General features: G+C 38.6%; 1 protein-coding gene and 1 long non-coding RNA gene across 6 annotated transcripts in view; one reads left to right on the top strand and one right to left on the bottom strand.

Annotated features, from left to right (window-relative positions):
* The window catches only part of PDE4B (phosphodiesterase 4B), a 597,395-nt gene extending 578,009 nt beyond the window's left edge, over positions 1 to 19,386 (top strand). For all 5 annotated transcript variants that reach the window (XM_024249470.3, XM_054533468.2, XM_054533475.2 and 2 more), the window contains 9 exons: positions 467 to 560; positions 6,525 to 6,703; positions 8,079 to 8,177; positions 8,317 to 8,481; positions 10,558 to 10,657; positions 12,579 to 12,733; positions 12,826 to 12,948; positions 13,669 to 13,851; positions 17,116 to 19,386. In XM_024249470.3, coding sequence (XP_024105238.2) covers positions 467 to 560; positions 6,525 to 6,703; positions 8,079 to 8,177; positions 8,317 to 8,481; positions 10,558 to 10,657; positions 12,579 to 12,733; positions 12,826 to 12,948; positions 13,669 to 13,851; positions 17,116 to 17,481 — 1,464 coding nt within the window. In that variant the 3' untranslated portion in view covers positions 17,482 to 19,386. The remainder of the gene's footprint in view (positions 1 to 466; positions 561 to 6,524; positions 6,704 to 8,078; positions 8,178 to 8,316; positions 8,482 to 10,557; positions 10,658 to 12,578; positions 12,734 to 12,825; positions 12,949 to 13,668; positions 13,852 to 17,115) is intronic.
* LOC134759468 (uncharacterized) lies at positions 10,528 to 17,344 on the bottom strand. The gene is made up of 2 exons (XR_010135691.1): positions 16,919 to 17,344; positions 10,528 to 11,983 (listed from the first exon to the last, which is right to left on the bottom strand). It is a non-coding gene; the product is annotated as an uncharacterized LOC134759468 (long non-coding RNA).
* Positions 19,387 to 19,624: the final 238 nt, after the last annotated feature.

The following is a 19,624-nucleotide window of genomic DNA, read 5'->3' as shown; positions in this document are numbered from 1 at the left end:
AAGTGTACTATGCTGTGTTTTAATCCTGTTCTTTTTACTGAATTCTGTTTTTTAAAAGATGCTTCTTTTTTTTTCTTTTTCCCTTAAACTTTTTACATATAATCTCCTCTCACCAAATAAGTTATTAAATTATATTTTAGAGGTAATTTCAGACAAATGTATTTTTAAAAGTAGTTACAGTTTCAAGTGGAATTATCTTGACCTCTATTAAAATTCCTTTTCCTATGTTTGCATCTTCAAAAGTAATCAGATGTTAATTCTAAGAAATCTTAAGAAAACCTCTTTTCCAAAAGTGACGTTGGAATAATTTCAAATTGAAGAGATATATTTTGTAGAAACAGTATTATTTATCTAATGGTATCTGCTCATCCAACCTCTTGATTCCTGGACAGTAAAGTTGGAAACATTTAAAGTGAACATTTGCTCTTTTTAAAGTGGTTAATGCATTTTTGTTCTTTATAAACAGTTCAAAAGAATGCTGAACCGGGAGCTGACACACCTCTCAGAGATGAGCCGATCAGGGAACCAGGTGTCTGAATACATTTCAAATACTTTCTTAGGTAAGATATTAACTCGGAAAAACCTGTTTTATAACTGGGGTTTTCAGAATTAATTTCTACAACCTATCAAGGACATCCCCATGTGAATTTGGGATGGAGTTGAGTCATAGAAAAATCCATTTAAAATAATAACTAAGGCCAGTCTTCAAAAGAAAAAAAAAATAAGCAGGAAGATCATGTTTTTGAAAAAAAAGAATTAAAATACCCATCCAAGACAGAGGGTTATTATGGGCTAATTGTATTTAAACGGCCCTCAGCCCCACCTTGTCTGCCTGCCCACTTCCATCTTTGCTAAGACCTCTGAAGTAATGAGGGAAATCCAATCACCCAAGCCCTAGAGGCAGCTCCATTAGCTTCTCTGACATGGTAGCCTTTCACTTCCTTCAATAACTGAGCTTTGAGCAAAAGGTTTCCTCTATGATGTTTTGTAGGGGATATGGTTGAGGAATAATTCAATAGTGATTTGGTCCTTGAGAATAAGCTTTGGAAGTAATTTGACTATTGCTTTGCTAAGTTATTTATTAAAGATAAATGGATGGTAAGGGGGAGAATTTTAATATTATCTGAAGGATTTCATCTTCTGCAAGCAGCCTCATTCTCTTCCCAATCTGATGCTTTATTATTCTCTGTTGTTACATTACTGGTATTTAACACATGATTTGCTGACCAAAAAGGATTGCATGAATGGTCCTCAACTATTGTCATGCATGTTATTTGATTATTTAGGATTTTTGAATTCAGTCTTAAAGGCACTTTTGTATAATGAACCTATTTGGACTATTTTGATTTAAGAAGTCCTACAGAATCTGCAAATCTGTACATCAAAGTAAATGGATAGCATTTAGATTTTGATTTTGTTGACTTTAAATTGCTACTGAATTACGCTTGCTTATGAAACCTCATTTTCCAGGGAAGTGACCCATTCTCACAGCTGAACACTGCATCCTCTCTTCTTTTTGGAATAGCCATATAGCATTAAATCAATGAGCATTTTCCTTGATGCCTTATTGAAACAAATACCTTTTCTGGTTTTATTTCTAAAATCAATCCTATTTCTCTAACACCAAAGCAGTTCTTGCTATCAGCAGATCAATCAGCCCTCTCTTTGAGCAGCCTCATACGGAGCTTACTGCCTTACTCTGCAGTGGATGGTCACCAGACGTGATTAACAAGTGCCATTCTAACAGTTTCTAGTATGTGAGTGTCTGCAGAGCTTGATTTTCTCCAACTGCAGTTGCAACGCCTTTGTCAGAGAACAAAGGAGAAGAATTTTCATCCATCCTAGCTCCCAGAGGTGCCTAGAATCTAACTCTACAGAAAGCATTAAATACTGATCCTTTTCCTCTCCTTTTATCCATTTGAAGACAGGGATCTTCTGCTGAGCATTTCAGATATACCCTGCTCTGTGTAATGCCCAACGATTTTTCATTAGCTGGGAGCTGTTTTAGGGACATTTTACAGGTTAATGACTGTGGGAGAGGAGAATAAAATCAAAACTGCAAGAACCCATTTTTGTCTTCATAAGCATTGCATTTTAAAATATGAGGGCTTGAAGACTTCTCAGAAGAGACACCCACTACTGGAGTTAAAGTTATATGAAGTCTCTGAGCCCTTAATCATCCAAGACTGGACCTAAGCAGTCCTCTTTGTTTGTAGTCTCTTTCAATATCTGCTTATCAAGGACAATGAGAATATCTTAGTCTACTAATTAACCTTTTTTATCATCATAGGCTGCCAAGAAAGAAAGCTGATAAGATAATAAAGATGATTCATTCCTCAGAGTAGGAAAAAATAAAAAGAAAAATTTAAAAAGGTGCTAAATATGAGCTCTGAGTCTCAACACTGTCTCAAGATGAGGCAAATGTCAACTTTCTTGCCTATTCTGCTTGCTATTTAGGCAGATCTCTTGAGCAAAACCAGTCATTTGGCTTCTTATTGTTCCAAAAATTAAATTCAAGAACAAATTGTTGAGGAAGGTTATTGGAATTTCAATCCTTATAGACTCTTAGCATTAAGAGGGTGGTGTGTGTCAGTGGGTGTATGTGGTAAACCCCATCAAACAGACTAGACAGGCAGATTAGAATTTTAAATGTTCTTGAGAAAACATAGGAAGAAAAAAACCTGTAATATTAACAAAAGATGCATCAGTTGCCTCACTTGTAAAATGGGAGCACTGGTATAGATGACATCTCAAATCCCTTCCAACTCTAACTTACTATAACTCTGATATGAACTGAGTTTATCAGTTTTGCTAAGACATACCTGGCCATCTAGATTCTCTGTGGTGAACCCTAGCCTTGTAATCTGACAATCTCAAAAAACAAATAAATGAAGTTTGTTTCCAGACTGCCAGTGAAGGGCATGGAACTCTTATTCTTATCCTGTGAGCATGAGGAATGTTCCTGGAAGACCATGAAGCCTTCTTCATAAACTTTCTGATCTGCATGGGACCCTAAAACCTTGTAGTCCAATTCCCTCATTTTATAGGAGAGAAAACAGGGGACCCAGAGGGATGAGGTAACTTGACCAAGATCACTTGGCTAATACTTTCCTCAGCCAGAACTAGGACTTGGCTTTCTTGACATCTAGACCTAAATACCCTGTCAACCCTTTAACGAGGAAAGAAGGCTGTTAGGAACGCAGAACGTATAGAAGAAAATCACATAAGGACTCTTAACTAATACATATATCATTTTGGAAACAAGTCTTTAGAAATCAGGATTGTTGGAGCTAAAAATAAAATGTTTATTAACAAGCCGAGTGCGGTGGCTCACACCTATAATCCCAGCACGTTCAGAGGCCGAGATGGGCAGATCACCTGAGGTCAGGAGTTCGAGACCAGCCTGGCCAACATGGTGAAACCCCATCTCTACTAAAAATACAAAAATAGCTGGGCGTGGTGGTACATGCCTGTAGTCCCAGCTACTGGGGAGGCTGAGGCAGGAGAATCACTTGAATCCAGGAGATGGAGGTTGCAGTGAGCCAAGATCACACCATTGCACTCCAGCCTGGGTGAGAAGAGCAAAACTCTGTCTCAAAAAAAAAAAAAAAGTATTAACAGTTTCTAATAATATAAAAGTTTCCTGTAAGACCATGGCAACCACCTCAGTGAGCACAAAATAAGAACATCTTAGCAATTTACCTTAAACTTGAAGAGCAATATCTCAATAAGAGCCATTAAATGTTAAAAATGTGTCATCCAGGGAGGAGGGAAATCCCTTAATCCAGAGATAGGTGAAACTTGTGTTGCTCCTATCTTTAAAAAAAAAAAGTGGTGCAGGAGGACAGGGAGAAAGGCAGGCAGTAGACTATATTTACCAGTCCGGGCACTCATTGATGCTGTCATATAATGGGCTCCAGGTTGCTGGTACAAGGGGAAATAGAAGTGTCTAACTTCAAGGGAAATAAAGCACGACCTAGGGAGAAGGAGAGCAAATAATGCAAGATTTTTACGTGTTATATTACAATTTAGTTAATATTTTCATGAACAGAGAAAAGTTATCCTTTTAAATCCTCTACTTACCGTCTCAAAATCTAGAACTTAGAATTTTCAAGAAGCAAGGAAAAGAGCTTAGGAATTTTGCATAATTGAAAAGTGTGATCTAGCAAGACATGAGCCTCAAATTATGCCATTAACAGAATTTGGATGAGACTACTTTTTGTATCCGCTTTTTGTTTGTTTTATACAGGCCAACTGTTTGCTCACTGTATTCTGACTGTTTCATAAATGTAAATTCACTCAGTGTTTATTGTGATTTTTTTGAGTCTGAGTTTCTGATTATTTCCACACTGTGCTGGCTAAGCATTTAATAGAGGAAATTCAGAATAGGGAAACCTATTAGTTGTTCCAATGCCTGCATAGGGAAACACCCATTAATGTCAAATTGGCACTATTTGTGAATAATGGTCTTCTTCATTATTGCAGTGTTCCAGACACAGTAGTGGTTCAGCTCAATTACTCACTGTTACAGGGAATCTTTAATTAAATGAAGGGAAAAGGCTGCTTGTCCTACTAGAAATGGTTATATGTGCAGTGACACAGGAGAATCTAAGAGCCTCCTTAACTGGGGGTGAAGAATCGTGGTTAGAAAGGCAGGCCCTATGGTGTCCTTTCATTTTAGCAAAAAGTAGTAATTATTAGGAGTAAAGTGACAGGGAGAAAAGTAATTTCGAACTAATATAATATATAGGTTTTATGCCAGAGATCGTGTGGCAGGAAAGAGATTTTTGACAGGAACCTCAAGGCCTGGGTTCTATGCTGTTAAATCACTGTGTCTGGAGCAAAATAATTGCAAAATAAATATCTGTTAAATAAATTGCCCTTTGAGCTTGGGCAAGTTGCTGACTTCATCTGAAAAATGAGAGTGTGGGATTGTTATTGGTTCTTAAACCTGGCTCTGATTATCCAAGTCACTTGGGAATCTTTTAAAAAAAATACTGATTCAGTAGGGTTGGGTGGGGCTTATAAATCTGTATTTTTCTGAAGTTTCCTGGGTGCTTCTGATGCTGGACTAGGTTGGAAACCCCTAAACTAATTGAGATGACCACTAAAATTCCTTCCTAAGCAAAAGTCATAGGCTTGTGAGTGTAGGAGCTTGTGGACACCTAGAGACAATATTGATATGTTAGGGATGGATAATTCCCTTGCTGCAGTCCCACAGAGAGCAGGTGAGGTATACACGAAGCCAGTACTGTCTCACTGTGCTTGCTTTGCTCTGATGAAGTGTCCATAGGGGCCTATGAGCAGCCAGAGGTCTCTGGGGAAAACATGTGACTGTGCCATTATCTGCAAGAGTCAAAACAAATCGTCTAGATCCCAAAATGCCATCTGGGAGCATGTCATTTTCAAATGGCAAAGTTGTCTTCCTACTAATGTTCACTGTGGCTAGCGGAGGTAAATGTAGGTACTTTTGAAAGCTGCATTAACTCTTTCAGCCACAGGGTGTCATTTAGTTCAATAAAGTAGTTTTTATGCAATTTAATAATTGCCTCTGTGCACTCACCAGCATCCCTGTGGGCTGAAAGAGTTAGTGCATTTTTTTCAGAAGTACTGAAGATACATCTCCCTGTGAAGTGAAATGGAATATTTGATGGCTGATATTTTTAATAGCACAATGTAAAGGAAAGAGCTTCTATAAGCAGGTAGGCACATTTTTTTTTCACTAATCCTAGCTGTGCTGTTACCTTGTTGTAACATAATTTTAAAAAATATTATGAAGTATCGTAAATATTTAATAACCTTAAATATGTTAATAAGTGTAATGCTTATTACAAACAAGAGGCCTTATTATTATTATTTATTGATAGAATTAATAGACACCGGGCATGAAATAAAACCAAAATTATAGTCTTCCTCTAAACCTCAAATGGTAATAAACCAAGCCCTTAAAGTAATTGTTTGAGGATTATGAACCATTTATATTTCTAACATATATACTGCTTAAACTGAGCCCTTGCTAAAGCCATATGGATTTTTAAATTTTTTTAAGTAAAAATAAGATGAGCAGATCATGAAGCCTGTTTTTATTAATCTGATGAACATTTGATTATACAAAAATATGTTAATCACTTTATTTAAAAATCTACATATAAGTATTGGTGCCCCACCTTGCAAATGTATAAGTGTATACTCCTTATGCACTCCTTATACACTCCTAAATTACACTGAAAACAGAAGATTTGGTCTTGGGTCCTATTTTTGCTGCTTTCTGGACAAGTTACTTAGTTCCTCTGGGCCTTAATTTGCCTAGCAATAACATGGAACAACAAATCTTCTTATTTTTCTCAACAAATTTTGTATTTTCCCCACTTACTTCATAGAACTACCCTAGAGATACAGTGAAATAGTGCTACAAGATTTTATAAGATTCTAAAGCTGTTATAGATGGTTAGAGTTGTTTTGAATATTGCAGGGGATTCTCATAGACACGTGTGCTGAAAAACATATTCCTTTGTCTGTTGCAGACAAACAGAATGATGTGGAGATCCCATCTCCTACCCAGAAAGACAGGGAGAAAAAGAAAAAGCAGCAGCTCATGACCCAGATAAGTGGAGTGAAGAAATTAATGCATAGTTCAAGCTTAAACAATACAAGCATCTCACGCTTTGGAGTCAACACTGAAAATGAAGATCACCTGGCCAAGGTGTGTATAAGCTCAGGTTTTGTGCATGTAGCTTTCTGCTTTACAGCAGACGGATGACCATATACCTTTTAGAAAATAGTATGGATTGCTTTTGCATCATTGTTACATTTTGTGTTAGGGAAGCTCATATGAAATGACTTTACTGTGAGCAGTGAGGCCTTCTGAAAGCTGTCATTAGAGGAAGGTTGATTGAACATGAGACCAAGTCTTGGGGGAGAGCCTGGATCTCTTATGCTGGGTAGTTATTAAGAATGCCATTGTTGGGGCATCTGATAGAAGATCCTTTTTCCATGCCAAAGAACCACTTTTTTTTGTTTTGTCCTGAGTTAGGTTTGTTATGGACAGTTCATTATGAATGAAGAATCGTTCTGAAGAGACATGGGGAAAATCCAAGGGAAGGTCAATAGGCAGGTCTGAATTATCCCAGAGGACATTTCAGGGACTGTATGCCAAGGACCAATGGGAAAATCTGCACTAATCGGTAGTGCTGGAAAAGAAATAAAGAGAAACTGACAGCACTGACTCTGGATCCCAAACTCCAGTAGTGGAGGGAGGCATAGAAAGAATTCATACATCCTTTAGGAGGCCACACAAAGTGACTGCTGAGGTCCTGTCAGCCTTGTGAGAATATGAAATGAGCTTACTGTGAGCAGTAAGACCTTCTGAAAGCTGTCATTAGAGGAAGGTTCATTAAACATTAGGCCAAGTCGTGGTGGAGAGCCTGGATCTCTTACTCCGGATAGTTACTAAGAATGAAATAAATTGGTCCTTAAATCAGATAACCTTGGAATAATCTCACAACACAGGCCTGAGTGATGTTTCTTCCAGGTCCGTCTGTGGCCCAGGAGCCCTAGGATGTAATTCATGACTGGCATTCTTCATGACCTTTTACATTAAATTGGGTTGACTTATGCACATTCTGACAGCTGAGTCTTCCTGATCTGGCCTTCAGTGATGATAACCAAAGGGCAGAGGAGTTTTCCCTGAGACTGTTTTCCAGCTGTCACTAATGGGCCAGTAAGCAGCAAGGGGAGAGACAGGGACATTGAACTAGAGTGCTCTCTATTCACTTGTGGCCACCTTTGAAAGCAACATTGGTTGAAGACTGATGCATGTCCAATATAGGTCAGCAACTAAATTTATAAATAGATACTCTCCTTTTTCTGAATAAAAAATGTTCAGAAACTTGTAGCTATTATGAAGAGGACACCCAACCTCCTAGGCCATTTAACTTTCAGATTTTCACGCAACTAAAGCACTCTAAGGAGACACTCTAAAGACTTAAACAGCCAGTGTCCAAAAAATAAATAAAAAGAATGAGGCATGTTAGCACAACTTTGCTTATTCCTAAATTCCTTTAAATTTTTAATTACAGGAGCTGGAAGACCTGAACAAATGGGGTCTTAACATCTTTAATGTGGCTGGATATTCCCACAATAGGCCCCTAACATGCATCATGTATGCTATATTCCAGGTGAGTGAACAGGAGTGAATACTGGCTTTCCAATTGGATGGCTGTTTATGATTTTTTTTTCCATCTTACTTTTCTGATTTAACTTTCCTCGACTTTTGGACATCTACTTATTTATGTTCTAATCCATTTTACAACATAGGAAAGAGACCTCCTAAAGACATTCAGAATCTCATCTGACACATTTATAACCTACATGATGACTTTAGAAGACCATTACCATTCTGATGTGGCATATCACAACAGCCTGCACGCTGCTGATGTAGCCCAGTCGACCCATGTTCTCCTTTCTACACCAGCATTAGACGTGAGTAGTTATGATCCGTTTTGCATTTCTGCCCATCCTCCTTCAAAAATGCCATACAAGCTGGATGTAGTAGCATGTGCCTGTAGTCCTAGCTACTCGGGAGGCTGAGTTGGGAGGATTGCTTGAGCCCAGGGGTTCAAGGTTACAGTGAGCTGTGATTGCTCCCCTGGACTCCCGCTTGGGCAACCCTGTCTCTAAAAAATAAAAATAAAAAAAATTTAAGAATTTTTTTAATATATAATATACTTACAAAATTAATGTAATTAGACCACCCTGCATACTTGAACAGGTCCTTTATAAAATGTATCACATCCATTAACTGAGCTATTTATAAAAAATGAATGACATTTCTACTTGTTTTGCTTTCTAATATCAGAGTAACCTTCCCTTTACATCTCTTACTATTTAAAGTATTTAACTATAAAGCAATTAACAGAATTTCAGGGCAGGAATCACGTTTTATTCTTCATTGTATTTCTAATAAGGGATGCAGTGTACCTCAAAATGTCTTGTTCAGTGTCTGGTAGATAGTATATTCTCAATATGCAATTACTTGTCTGAACTGCCCAATGCCACCCTAGGTATATACAGAGCATTATATTCCCAGGGGGATATCACAGAAATATAAAATACTCTCTATATTTCTTATTAGTAATAAGCATCCAGAGGCTTATTCTCCTAAAAAAATTATAAAACTGATGCAATGTGTTGAAGAAGTAGTAACTAAAAATCTAGAACAGAAGAATTAATAATGCTGAAACAAGGAGAAACAATATTCATATTTGCCTTACCAACTCTGAGAAGGTGGCTGTGGCTCCTTCCCTCATAGATTAATGCATTTGTGTATACCTATATCATCAACAATGTGTACAGCAGGTCATACTCTTACTTGACAAATGAAAATGATGGTCAAGTACTCCCAAAATGTGCTGGACCACTCCAGGAAGAGACTGGCCATGGCCTATCCAGCCTCACCTTTACAGATTCAGTTTGGAAGGTGAAAAAAGATTGGCCACAACTCTATTGCTTGAGTTGCATATTTTCTAAGAAAAGAAATCCAAGAAATCTTGAGAAAGTGAGATGGAGCTAAGGGTGTTTGATCCCTCTGAAGGAGAGAAAGAGTACTGTTTTTATACCCTGTGTAAGTATCATACAGTGAGGCAACACTATCTATCAACTGCTCACTCTTATTAATAGTATACCTACTGTGTGGCCAGAAATTGGCCATGAGTGCTGCAAACTTTTTAGAAAAGGGAGAGCTCAATGAGTGCTTGAGTAATGTGATTGGTCTTTATAGGAGAGGTGGAAACCCACCTAAAGCTGGCATTTGAAGGACCAGAAGATTTAACTAGTCACAGAGGATGAGGAAAGACATTTCAGCCCTAGAATGAGCACCAATATATACCTTATTAATACTAGGTTTGAATCATTGTGCATGGGTGGGGGCAGAGAAGGGTTCATGACATGACATGAAGGAATTGAGCAGTGGGGCCTCAGGTTTCACTTCTTAGAAAGGTTCTCAAATCTTGCCCATAGTAAATGATTAGTGGATACGTACTGAATGAATGAATAATATCTAAAAGCTTGTGACCACACCATAAATTTAGCTTTGGGAAATAATTTATTGCTGATCTTACGAATCGGGAGTTTGGCCATTTTTCTCTAAGTTATTCAGCTAAGAGTATATGAAGGTTGTTATGTCTCAGAGCAGAGCCAGTCTGACTTGCTTCTTTGACTTGTATCTGCTTGTGTTACATAAGCACCATGCTGCCACACCACTGGTCCAAGAAACAAACATTAGACATTTACACACTCCATGAGATTTGTGCTAATATCTTTCCAAGCATCAGCCTTTAGGCTTGATGTGAGATTGAGCTCTGGCCATCATCCCTTTCACATCAGAGACTTTATGATGATGAACAGAATCTACATTGATTTAAATTAGTATATTGAGATATTACATAAATCAGCAATCCCTCTCCCAACAAGAATAAAGTAGGATACTTTACAAATGAAACTGAATAAGCAGGATAGGCAAATTGGATGTGGAGTTAAATGTGTTTATTTACCCGACAGGCTGTCTTCACAGATTTGGAAATCCTGGCTGCCATTTTTGCAGCTGCCATCCATGACGTTGATCATCCTGGAGTCTCCAATCAGTTTCTCATCAACACAAGTGAGTTCATCACTACAGCAGTCATTCCAGATAATTGTATGATTCACTGCTTAATTTTTTTCCTCCTAATGTTTTCATTATGGATAATCACAAGGATAATAATGAGGCAATCCTTCCGTTTCTCTCAAACTGGTCAGGCCTTTCATGGATACTCAGTCCAGTCTGGCAACACAATGTTTGAGCTGCATGGAGAACTTGGAGAGGGTCTTAGGGGAGCCATAAAAAGTACTCAAAGTTTGGCAAATACAATATATAAGGAAAGAATAACAGATATGGAATTATTCATAAAGAACAATAAAAGGTTTGGGGATCCCATGATAATGACTTTTTATATTATGCAAAACTCTCGCACAGAGCATAGTAACTCACTACTGTCCCTACCTGCTTGGGAAGCAGCCACAAATATTGAATCTGCACATGGGAACCTCCAAGTAAAAATAAGATGCCATAAAAAGCACTGGAATGAGTTTCCACAGTTCAGAAGGAAGGGTCATTAAAAGTTCCATACATTTTCTTCCAACTGCATAGATTTGATTATGGATTGGGAGTAGCAATGACCTGAGTGACCAGGGGTGGTCTAGCCTTAGGATCCCAAGCCATACTCAAAGCTTTTGTCATGCTTAAAATGTTTAGTTTTCATACCTTTGAAAATCCATTCATTCTGTCAAATAATGCACTATCTCTAAGTGCTGGAAATGTAAGTACTTTGAGAATATTGGTTATTGTAGTCATGAATAACATCAAGTACTGACAGTTTTCTAGAAATGCTTTTTGAGCTACTTGCTGTAAAAGAGTCCTGATCATCAGTCCTTGACCTTTATCCTAAGAATATCTGAATGACATAGGTTTGGAGTACACTGGGTTCTTTTACTTCATTCTTCTGTTGAACAAACAAAATGTTGAGGCAGCTACTTGTCTGCATGGATTATATCAGTTGGTAGAGTGTGGTGTCATGAGTCAATCCATATACAGGCCAGTTAGCCTCACACAGAAAACTGGTCTATCTACTACAGTCACCTATAGCACTGCAACATATAAAGCCTGCTTGTAGATCTGTGGCCTTGATCACAGGATGAACAAGAGTACTCATCGGAGATTGTAACTATGAGCACACTGTTAAAGCAATGATATATGTGTAACAGAACCTGTAATTAAGTAACACATTACCACCACCTGTCTGGTATTCTTGATTAAGAGAAAATGTGGTTTCGTAAGTCTGATGACCATATTCTCAAGCAGACTTCTGTCTAACAAAAGATGCCTGTGATTCTTCTATATAAAAGGCAGGCTGGAAGCTGCAGCTTAGGTTTCCAGATATTGCAATTTCTGGTGGAGAGAGCCAAAAGACAGAAAATTTGACATCAGAATTGTTCCCAAAAAGTAGTAATGTTTAGTATCATATTAATAGAAAGCTCTAAAAAGTGATGTTATTTGGGTAAAATGAAGTTTTACATCAAGCATGATCTTTGACAATCCAAAATTCACAATTGCCAGAGATTAGGGAAAATATAAAATGTGAATATAGCTTGAAAATCTCAGTACAATTCATAAAGTGTAGTGGTACTTTCAAGTTGTTCTTTTCCAAAGTACAAAATTTTTGAAGACACATAAAAATAGGATTGAGATGCTCAGGAATGCCCTTACCTAATATTAAATTCTTCATCTGAGATATAGAAAGAGTAAAAGGATTTTAAAATACAATGAATTTTAATCACAGGGAAAGCTTATTCACCAGTAGAAGCATTTTTTGCTTAGAAACTGATGACTTCTCTTTGTAGAGGGCCACTAAGAGGAAATGACGTGTAGCTGGTGTTTCTTGAAATAATTTGGAGAGAACTAGGTCTGATTTCACTTTGAGATAATGCCAACATTCAAATCATATCCCTTTTTAATTAAGTCATCATTTGGTCTGATTTATTAGATTCAGAACTTGCTTTGATGTATAATGATGAATCTGTGTTGGAAAATCATCACCTTGCTGTGGGTTTCAAACTGCTGCAAGAAGAACACTGTGACATCTTCATGAATCTCACCAAGAAGCAGCGTCAGACACTTAGGAAGATGGTTATTGACATGGTAAGACTTTAGCCTCTCTACGTTCCTCACTTACTGCCATTCTCTCTGATAGACTGAATTTATTAAGAGTTTTCATTTTCTTTTTACCCAAGGTGTTAGCAACTGATATGTCTAAACATATGAGCCTGCTGGCAGACCTGAAGACAATGGTAGAAACGAAGAAAGTTACAAGTTCAGGCGTTCTTCTTCTAGACAACTATACCGATCGCATTCAGGTATTTGATGAAAGTCTTTGATTTAACACAAAACCAAACCAAACTAAGCTGAACAACAATTAGAAAAAGAAAACAAAGATAAATTCAGTTGTTGATATATCCTAGGCTACTCCTATAGCTTAGGGCTTATTTTAAGAACAAGCTAAGGAAAATGGACATTCAAATTTATCCTCTAATTTATGAGGAAAAAAATCCCTATTTGTGGAATTGCTTATTAGTTATATAAATAAATTGCAAAATCTATTTGTAATAGGGCATACGTGACTGTTGGTTCCAAAAGCTTGTGTTTGGATTTAAATCCCATTGACTTGAAGTTTGTTAGGTCTGTTTTGGATATACAAATTGCCATCAGCTGTTCTCCTCTTTCCGCAAGTGGAAAATATGAAGTTATCTACTTTGAGTAATTCTTTGCATTCTTTCCAAACTGAGAAAAGGAAATGATAGCAGCATCTGACCTCTAATGTTCCTTCCAATTTTTAAATTCAATGACTGTCGGTCTAAGAAGACACACATTTTCCCCTTTGGGACTCTATAAAAGTAAATAACTGACCCAGGCTAGCACTATTGTAATTCCATTTTTTTCGGTGCATATGTCATAATTATAAATGCAACTAAAATGTTCTCGGGTTTAGTACCAAGTGTACTAGTATGAGAGGGATGAGATGTTCCGGCAGTATTTACACCTAACTTTATGAGATTTCCAAAACTTGATGATTTCAGGTCCTTCGCAACATGGTACACTGTGCAGACCTGAGCAACCCCACCAAGTCCTTGGAATTGTATCGGCAATGGACAGACCGCATCATGGAGGAATTTTTCCAGCAGGGAGACAAAGAGCGGGAGAGGGGAATGGAAATTAGCCCGATGTGTGATAAACACACAGCTTCTGTGGAAAAATCCCAGGTATCTAATATGAGATTTTGAAAGTTTTTGTGAGCTCTGCTGATTATAGAGCTGGAGGGTTCTATTTAATTCCGTTTTTCCAATAGAATACGTATATATGAAATGATAAGGAGAGAACTACGCATTTTGTTCCATTATAGTCAGGACTCATGCGACTTCCCCATTACACTCAGTTTCACAGGGTGGGGATAAGTAGTCATCAGAAATCCATCGAAATTTGGACTATGTGTCCCTAAATCATTTAGATAGTTGTCTCTGACGTTAGCAAATCCAGCTGAATAATATGAACATCAGTGTCTCCTCCATCCCAACCTTCTGGATTTCTCCTAGATCTGTCTTCATTCAAGAGCTCTACTCCTCATCCTTGCTTCCAGCCCTCTATTTTTATCTTCCATCCTTAATCAAGCCCACTGCGACCATCACCAGAGGCAGTCTCTTTTACTGCATAGTCAAAGCCCTGTCTTGTGTTCCCTCCCAAGGATGCTTCTATGCTTTTGAGAACATGCTGACATTTTCTGGCTGCGTCCAAAGCAACACATTCTGTGTGTGTTTAGGACAGGGGACAATAGTCTGGAGGAGGTGAATACAGAAATGTCCAGATGCCAATAGCTGCAGAATATGCAGCAATGGAAAGTATCAGTATCCATACAAAGATTTTTCAAGAAAACGAATGGGCTGAGCTGAGTAGCTGAGATTGAGAATGAGTTCATAGACTGTCCAAGATCTTTATCCCAAAAACATTTGGATTGTTTATTTTCAGTATTTATCCTCTTTCCCTACTACCTGGATACCCCAAATTTGCATATACTTGTAATATTAATGTACAGTTCCTTTGCAATTTTTATTTTGTTGCTTCTTAGAGAAACTCAACTAAATGAGTTTAAAAAATCTGTGAAAGGGCTAGGCACAGTGGCTCACGCCTGTAATCTAGCACTTTGGGAGGCTGAGGTGGATGGATCACCTGAGGTCAGGAGTTCAAGACCAGCCTGGCCAACATGGTGAAACCCTGTCTCTACTAAAAACACACAAAAAATTGGTCGGGCATGGTAGTGTGTGCCTGTAGTCCCAGCTACTTGGGAAGCTGAGGCAGGAAAATCGCTTGAACCCAGGAGGCGGAGGTTGCAGTGAGCTGAGATTGTGCCACTGCATTCCAGCCTGGGCAATAGAGCAAGACTCTTATCTCAAAAAAAAAAGAAATCTGTGGAAGTGCTCTGAAGTCTAATATACTGTAAAAAATCAAGTTAACATTATTAATGAGGGTCAATTCAAATAGCCCAAAGGCTTAAGTGGAACAAGATATGAATCAGTAAGGAGGAATAACACCCTTTTATTAATAGCAGTGATGTTTTATGTTTATATGATGTTCTGTGGAGCATTTCACACATTTTCCATACATTATCTTACTTGGACCCCCAAACAGCCTTGCAAGATAGATAAAGTAGATATTTCCCCAGCATGTCAGGTGCAAAGCTGTCCTCTTGGTCCACTACGGCAGCTCTCTCATCCAAAGCTCTTCACTCTCCATCTTAGGGACAGGTCTTCCTGTTGCCATGACATCGTTATCCACTCTGGTATTTCCTACCGATAGGCTCTGCTGAACACTGTCTGATTGGCCCAGCAGTAAAGCTCTTTACTGGGTGCTCTCAGGATTCATACAGCTCTCTCGTCCTGTGATCTAGGGAATAAATAACTAGCAGCTACCTTTCAAAAAAATTCTCAGCATTTCTTAGCAGAAGCAAAACAAGCGAAGAAAGGAAATGACTGCACTGTGTTCAGCTTATTCAATTTTCTCCATTACCTCGAGCTTGTTATTTTGGGTCCCTGGAAAACACCTTGAAAATAGTCTCTAACATTCATTAAGCACACATAAAGAAGTAAAAGGGAGGGAAAAGGAGTGGGTGGAAGTGAGAGAAATATCTGAATCATGTACGGTCGAGTTTTTATAACCAGTATAGATCAGAGATTCCCTGACTTTGCTGTGAAACTTCCTTTTTAAGGTTAGGAAAGCACCAGAAAGAAGAAGAATAAGAAAAAAATATATATATATATCATACATATATATATATATATACACATCATACATATATATTTTATTTATGAAAGAGTCACATATGACAAAGTTCTTGTGTACAGTACAACTTGGATGTATTAAATGACTGGCCAAATACCAACATGTTAATAAAGGAAAGTTTCCAGTAGTGTGGAAAGAGACCTATAGAATGTCCCATGGGTGGGTGCCCTTTGACCATCTACCCCTAAATCCCAATGCAGCATCTCTCTAGCTCCCCAGACCATGGCAGGGGAATTCCCTTCCCTCATTCACCTAGTGCGTATTCTTTCTCTCTACATGTCCCCACCCCCAGTGTTTCCTGTTTGTCCAACAATGAGAAGGCCAGCGTAAGGCCACACTGCTAGCTCATGCAGGATGCATAGCCCCTGAGTAAACCATAACAGAGCCATAAGCCTGGTATTTAATCACAGGAACACCAGCAAAAGGAACTGCTTAATTGTTTTTTATTTTCCCTTCTTTCACCTGTTGGAAATGACTGTGTGCTCTATAGATCCCAAACAATTGCATGTATGTCCACCGAGGGGATATGTGTTTCTTTCAGGGTTCAAAGTATTTTCATGTGTTTCATCAAACTCCTCTACCAGCCAAAAGCATTCCACAGAACTTGAGAAATTCCAGAGTAGTCAGGAGCCAGCTCCTCATCACTTTGGAATAGCAACATATTTTAAAGTTAACAAGGAAAAAATATTGAGTCAAAACACGTTAGACCTGGACCTGCTTTCTTCAGAAAATGACTCACAGAATCCAAGTAGTGACAAAGTCATTCTTTGTCTTCGGGTCCCTGGAAATCATGAGGATTCCATCCAGACTTCTTATCTGGCGCACATAAAAGGAAATGCAGTCTGTTGTAGGGAGATGAACACGGGCTTTGGAATCAAATGAAGCTGGGGCTGAGTCCCAGCTCCACCACTCACTAGTTATGTGACCTCTGACAAGATATTTAATCTCAATAAGTCATAGTTTCTGCCTTTGTAAATAGTAAACAGCAATACTTACCTTCCAGGATTAAGAGAGAATACATCGATTGCATTCAGTGTAAGATCCACTGTATTGTGAGTGTCCAAATCATGGAATCCATTATGATTGATCTTGCTGAAGTTATTAATGTTCTTTCTTTGCATGGAAACCAGGATACCTTGTTTACTTTTCAAGCACCATCACAATAACAGATTTGTAATCTTATTTTTCTCCAGGTTGGTTTCATCGACTACATTGTCCATCCATTGTGGGAGACCTGGGCAGATTTGGTACAGCCTGATGCTCAGGACATTCTCGATACCTTAGAAGATAACAGGAACTGGTATCAGAGCATGATACCTCAAAGTCCCTCACCACCACTGGATGAGCAGAACAGGGACTGCCAGGGTCTGATGGAGAAGTTTCAGTTTGAACTGACTCTCGATGAGGAAGATTCTGAAGGACCTGAGAAGGAGGGAGAGGGACACAGCTATTTCAGCAGCACAAAGATGCTTTGTGTGATTGATCCAGAAAACAGAGATTCCCTGGGAGAGACTGACATAGACATTGCAACAGAAGACAAGTCCCCAGTGGATACATAATCCCCCTTTCCCTGTGGAGATGAACATTCTATCCTTGATGAGCATGCCAGCTATGTGGTAGGGCCAGTCCACCATGGGGGCCAAGACCTGCACAGGACAAGGGCCACCTGGCCTTTCAGTTACTCGAGTTTGGAGTCAGAGTGCAAGACCAGGAAGCAAATAGCAGCTCAGGAAATCCCAAGGTTGACTTGCCTTGCTGGCAAGCTTGGTAGAGAGGGCTGAAGCTGTTGCTGGGGGCCGGTTCTGATCAAGACACATGGCTTGAAAATGGAAGACACAAAACTGAGAGATCATTCTGCACTAAGTTTCGGGAACTTATCCCCGATAGTGACTGAACTCACTGACTAATAACTTCATTTATGAATCTTCTCACTTGTCCCTTTGTCTGCCAACCTGTGTGCCTTTTTTGTAAAACATTTTCATGTCTTTAAAATGCCTGTTGAATACCTAGAGTTTAGTATTAACTTCTACACAGATAAGCTTTCAAAGTTGACAAACTTTTTTGACTCTTTCTGGAAAAGGGAAAGAAAATAGTCTTCCTTCTTTCTTGGGCAATATCCTTCACTTTACTACAGTTACTTTTGCAAACAGACAGAAAGGATACACTTCTAACCACATTTTACTTCCTTCCCGTGTTGTCCAGTCCAACTCCACAGTCACTCTTAAAACTTCTCTCTGTTTGCCTGCCTCCAACAGTACTTTTAACTTTTTGCTGTAAACAGAATAAAATTGAACAAATTAGGGGGTAGAAAGGAGCAGTGGTGTCGTTCACCATGAGAGTCTGCATAGAACTCAGCAGTGTGCCCTGCTGTGTCTTGGACCCTGCCCCCCACAGGAGTTGTACAGTCCCTGGCCCTGTTCCCTACCTCCTCTCTTCACCCAGTTAGGCTGTTTTCAATGTAATGCTGCCGTCCTTCTCTTGCACTGCCTTCTGCGCTAACACCTCCATTCCTGTTTATAACCGTGTATTTATTACTTAATGTACATAATGTAATGTTTTGTAAGTTATTAATTTATATATCTAACATTGCCTGCCAATGGTGGTGTTAAATTTGTGTAGAAAACTCTGCCTAAGAGTTACGACTTTTTCTTGTAATGTTTTATATTGTGTATCATATAACCCAAACGTCACTTAGTAGAGACATACGGCCCCCTTGGCAGAGAGGACAGGGGTGGGCTTTTGTTCAAAGGGTCTGCCCTTTCCCTGCCTGAGTTGCTACTTCTGCACAACCCCTTTATGAACCAGTTTTGGAAACAATATTCTCACATTAGATACTAAATGGTTTATACTGAGCTTTTACTTTTGTATAGCTTGATAGGGGCAGGGGGCAATGGGATGTAGTTTTTACCCAGGTTCTATCCAAATCTGTGTGGGCATGAGTTGGATTATAACTGGATCCTACTATCATTGTGGCTTTGGTTCAAAAGGCAACACTACATTTGCTCACAGATGATTCTTCTGAATGCTCCCGAACTACTGACTTTGAAGAGCTAGCCTCCTGCCTGCCATTAAGCAGGAATGTCATGTTCCAATTTATTACAAAAGAAAACAATAAAACAATGTGAATTTTTATAATAAAATGTGAACTGATGTAGCAAATTATGCAAATGTGAAGCCTCTTCTGATAACACTTGTTAGGCCTCTTACTGATGTCAGTTTCAGTTTGTAAAATATGTTTCATGCTTTCAGTTCAGCATTGTGACTCAGTAATTACAGAAAATGGCACAAATGTGCATGACCAATGGGTTTGTATGTCTATGAACACTGCGTTGTTTCAGGTGGACATTTTATCGTTTTTAAATGTTTCTCACAATGTATGTTATAGTATTATTATTATATATTGTGTTCAAATGCATTCTAAAGAGACTTTTATATGAGGTGAATAAAGAAAAGCATGATTAGTCTGTAGGCCCACTTATTTCATGATTAGTTCTGACATATGGAAAGCAGATCTTTCTCTTCTCTTCTGCCATTCCCCACAAAGAAAGCCAACCACTTTGTCCAGCCAACATCACAACTGAAGTTTCAGAATCTATGTCCAAAAAGTCCCCTAGTTTGGAACATTTCGCTTTTTTCTTAGCAACTGTTCACCCAGCTCAATGATGCAGGAAGGGGGTTGAGGAAGGAAAACAAAACAAAACC

The sequence above is a fragment of the Pongo abelii genome, chromosome 1 (genome assembly GCF_028885655.2).
Source record: "Pongo abelii isolate AG06213 chromosome 1, NHGRI_mPonAbe1-v2.0_pri, whole genome shotgun sequence".
In the NCBI taxonomy this organism is placed as follows: Eukaryota; Metazoa; Chordata; class Mammalia; order Primates; family Hominidae; genus Pongo; species Pongo abelii.
Note: the sequence above shows the minus strand (reverse complement) of the source record. Positions and strands in the feature narration are given on the sequence as shown.